General features: G+C 38.8%; 1 protein-coding gene across 1 annotated transcript in view; it reads left to right on the top strand.

The window, feature by feature from the left end:
- LOC106879977 (proto-oncogene tyrosine-protein kinase ROS) overlaps nt 1–5,000 on the top strand; it is a 330,537-nt gene that overhangs the window by 172,281 nt on the left and 153,256 nt on the right. The window contains exon 2 of the mRNA XM_052976515.1: nt 1,510–1,563. Coding sequence (XP_052832475.1) covers nt 1,510–1,563 — 54 coding nt within the window. The remainder of the gene's footprint in view (nt 1–1,509; nt 1,564–5,000) is intronic.

Here is a 5,000-nt window from a genome sequence, read left to right as displayed (position 1 = left end):
TTCCATGCCGGTGGCACGTAAAAAGCACCATTTGAGCATGATCGTTACCAGCGTCGCCTTACTGGCACTTGTGCCGGTGGCATGTGATCAAAACATTCGAGCGAGGTCATTGCCAGTGCTGCTGGACTGACTCCTGTGCAGGTGGCATGTAAAAAAACACCATTTGAGCATGGCTGTTGCCAGTACTGCCAGACTGACCCTGCTGGTGGCATGTAAAAGCACCCACTACACTCTTGGAGTGGTCGGCGTTAGGAAGGGCATCCAGCTGTAGAAACTTTGCCAGATCAGATTGGAGCCTGGTACAGCCTTCTGGTTCACCAGTCCTCAGTCAAATCGTCCAACCCATGCTAGCATGGAAAGCGGGCGTTAAACGATGATGATGATGATGATGATTATTAAGGCAGCAAGCTGGCAGAATTGTGAGCATACTGGGCAAAATGTTTAGCAGTATTTTGTCTGTCATCACGTTCTGAGTTCAAATGCCACCAGGGTCAACTTTGCCTTTCATCCTTTCGGGGTCAATAAATTAAGTAGCAGTCAAGTACTGGGGTCGATGTAATCAACTTTCTCCTTCCTCCAAAATTTCAGGCCTTGTGCCTATAGTAGAAAGGATTATTATTATTATTATTATTATTATTATTATTATTATTATTATTATTATTGGATTGTTTCCTTTATATTCTTTGCAATTATTCCAAAAAATAGTGGACTAGCAGAATCTTAGAGCATTGGGAAAAATACTTTGCAGTATTTGTTCTTAGTTCAAATCTAACCGATGTCAACTTTGTCTGTCATCCCTCCTGGGTCAATGAAATAAAGTACCAGTAATGTAAGGGAATGTGTTTCAATTGGCTATTTCCAACACCACCCCCTTAAAATGTCAGGTCTTGTGCCTATATTAGAAGAAACTATTGTTATTTGTTACAGAGCAGTGTCAGTGGCCAAGTCAGTCAGCTCCTTAGCTTACAAATTTGTTTTATGGTTCTGAGTTCAATTCTTCTCAAGAACAAAGTCATCCATCTTTAGTTTTTACAAATCAGTTTGTTCTGGCTGCAAGTTACCAAAGCCTAAGAAACTATTTCCAACCTATCTAACCCACAAACACACACAAAGATACCTAAACACACATACACACACTCACACACACTTACACAAATGTATACTGACAGACACACTGAAAGGCACATACAGACACGCATTTAGATAACATAAACACAAGCATATACATAGACACGCACATTCATATATGTAAGCACACAAACATATACATAGAATCATACTTATTCACCGGTGCATGAACATACACACAAATGTATACAAATGAGATGTGATGGAGGCAGGTGGAATTAAATCTGATGCTATCTCTCCTCAAACCACCACCACCATCACCACCCCACCATCATCATCATCATCATTCTATAAATCTTGGTGTTTTTCTTTTAATTTTCTATTTTGCTAATTGATTTCTTGCTTCGATAATTAAACGGTTATTTTCTTCTCTTATTTCAGGAAAGCAAAACCGAACAAAAAAGTTTGTGTGATAAAGAATGTAAATTAAAGAATGTAAGTAGCTTAATTAGATTTCTAAATAATATTCCTTTCAAAACAGGTGATGCTTTAATTGACAAACAAATATGGTTTCTTAAAATTTTTTATCCCATTTTCTTAATGTCACAAGTTTTTACCTTTTATTTTCTGGTTCATTACCTTCAAAAATAGACGTAAAATGAATTAATTGATACTTGAATTCACAGTCATATCCAACCACGACCACTACCACTAAATTAACTGCTGCTATTTTATTTTATTCTTTTTGCTTTGTTATTTCAGTACTGAGTACATTGGTAATTAAAAAATTACTGTTTTGTTTTGGTTTATCAACAATAAGTTCATGAAATGGACCCATTGTTAATATACTTCTTAGCAAACAGCTGTGCCGGCATGGCCATATGGTAAGAAGTTTATTTCCCAACCACATGGTTCCAGGTTCAGTCTCACTGCCTGACACCTTGGACAAGGGAGATTCAGCATGACACAGAGTGTGACAAGGCTGGCCCTTTGAAATACAGGCACAGCAGAAACAGGAAGAAAGAGTGAGAGAAAGTTGTGGTGGAAGAGTACAGCAGGGTTCGCCACCATCCCCTGCCGGAGCCTTGTGGAGCTTTAGGTGTTTTTGCTCAATAAACACTCACAACGCCCGGTCTGGGAATCGAAACCTCGATCCTACGACCGCGAGTCCACTGCCCTAACCACTGGGCCATATATATATATATATATATATATATATATGTCATGATATCCATACCTACACCTGCATATACCATTATTTACTGTTTTATTACTGTTTTGTGAAAACCTCCCATTGCATGTTAAGCTTACCTTAATATTCACAAACAGGTGGGTATTTTCTTCATTGCACTGCTTGATTGGTAGCTACTAATTAACCCCAGCAGGGAGGGAGGTACAGGGACACAAATCAATAGTCACTCTCTGGTAGAAAGGTACAAGGCCAAGAGGCAGCACAAAGCCATGTTTTTACCAATTCTTAAAGAACAAAGAGCAAATTGACCTGGGGTAGGATTTGAACTTAGGACGTCAAGTGATGTGACTAAATACCACAATGCATTTTGTCTGGTGCTCTACTGATTCTATAAACGTCATTTAGTTTAGTGCTCTATTGTTGCTCTTGGTCCACCACCTTCTCCTAGTCAGATAATATTTCTGTTCTGGTTTCGTCTTCATATGAGGCATGTTTTCATCAATATGGTTTGATTGATAAACCTCGTTACAGAGCAGCATCTCCTCCTACTTCCTCTTCTTTGCATGTTGTCTTATAAAACGATCCATCATATCAGTGTTTTGTATGTTTTGTATGTTTTTTTTGTTTTTTTTACTGTTGCTTTTAGCCTACCATTGCAACATTTAATGAATTAGAGATGTCATCAAAATGGAAATTCATATTTCTTCCTTTCAATGCCCTTGTTGTTGATAGTGATGACGACGACGATGATGATGATAGTGATTCTAACGATGATGATTCTGATGATGATTCTGATCATCGTTTCATTTCCTGATGAAATGCAATTTCATCTGGAAGGATTATTTTCATTTGTTATCTGTCATTCCCTCTAACATTACTGCTCTTTCATTAATGTCTATTTCATCGTTTTTTGTTTTTTTTTAAGTATTTTAATTATGGGAATTGTTAGCATGCTGAGCAGAATGTTTAGCGGCACTTGGTACTTTTTTACATTCTGAGTTCAAATTCCGCTGGGGATGCCTTCACCTTTCATCCTCCAGGGTTGATAAAATAACTACCAGTTGAGCACTGGGGGTCAATTTCATCCATTTAACCCATCCCCCGAAATTGCTGGCCCTGTGACAAAATTTGAAACCATTATTATTATTATTATTATTATTATTCCCCACCTGGACGGGATGCCGGTCCATTGCAGGTGAGCTACTAGATGCAGGAGGAAAGAATGAGAAAAAGTTGTGGCAAAAGTGTGAGCAGAAGTTTGCCATTACCTTTTGCCAGAGCCACATGGAGCTTAGGTGTTTCACTCATAAACACACACATTGCCCAGTCTGAGATTCAAACCAGCGATCCCTCGACCACGAGTCCACTGCTCTAACCACTAAGCCATGAGCTGGCAGAAATGGTAGCATACCAGGCAAAATGCTTAGTAGCATTTTGTCCATGTTTATGTTCTGAGTTCAAATTCCGATGAGGTTGACTTTGCTTTTCATCCTTTCAGGGTTGATAAAAATAAGTATCAGTCAAACACTGGGGTTGTTGTAATTAACGTACCCCATCACCCAAATTTGCTGGCCTTGTGCAAAAATTTGAAACCAATATTTTAATTATGGGAAGCTAGTCTGTAGTTAAATGAATAACTGTTACTATCCATTAAAATACTCTCACAAACCTTAAAATAATCGCACTCACCCACCTGCTTCTCATGAATGACCCATGCCTAAAAAAAAACCCCTCAAAATTACAACAATTAATGGACCTCTCAATTTCTGACATTTCACAGGAGCCACACATCTCTAGCATTACCAAAAACTGCTTCTCAATGACTATACCTCCTCAGGGTTAGAAAAAGAAAAGAACGTTTCATATTTAACCACTGACTGACCTTTTACAGAGTTCAGGTGTGAGCTACTTAGGCTTACTATAGACAAGTCTGAGTCCTGCTACAAACACAGCTCAGACTACATCAGTAAAATTGCTATTTGGTTAATTAGCAATACTTCGCTCACCAAAACTCTACAGTCACAGACCCACAGATGGCTTTTGTGGTTTCTCCATACTTTTCTGTATTAATGAACCACATACTATTTCTACCTTCGACCTTGTTAGACATCCACCTGTCTTCTACTGATTATCCTTTCCCAAATCCTGCACTCAATTCTTCATTTCCAGAATTGTAACACCTTCCATACCTATGTTGTTGTAGTTTAGCCCATGTTTTAACCCATGGACTGTATGGAGCTAAGTCCTCAATACTAATGTATGTGTATGCTATGGCTTACTGTCAACAAATATATTCTATAGGCCTTGGTGTATTGTTTTGCTTGGGTAGAAGAGGAAGCCATAATGCTGTCAAGATGACTGAATGATTAAGGTGGCGAGCTGGCAGAAATGTTAGCATGCCGGGCAAAATGCTTAGCGATATTTCGTCTGCTGCTACGTTCTGAGTTCAAATTCCACTGAGGTCGACTTTGCCTTTCATCCTTTCGAGGTCGATTAAATAAGTACCAGTTATGCACTGCGGTTGAAATAATCGACTTAATCCATTTGTCTGTCTTTGTTTGTCCCCTCTGTGTGTAGCCCCTTGTGGGCAGTAAAGAAATAAGATGAATGAATAAATGCATTAAACTGCATGTATCAGGGAGGCTCCAGCTTGGGAGTTCTGGAGCTGTGGGGAGCATACAGTTGTGGGCAAAAGTTTGGAATATTTTTTAAAAATTAAAATTGTTATACCCACCATGTT

This window comes from Octopus bimaculoides, chromosome 24 (assembly GCF_001194135.2).
Source record: "Octopus bimaculoides isolate UCB-OBI-ISO-001 chromosome 24, ASM119413v2, whole genome shotgun sequence".
NCBI classification, from domain to species: domain Eukaryota; kingdom Metazoa; phylum Mollusca; class Cephalopoda; order Octopoda; family Octopodidae; genus Octopus; species Octopus bimaculoides.
This window is presented reverse-complemented; position numbering and strand designations above follow the sequence as displayed.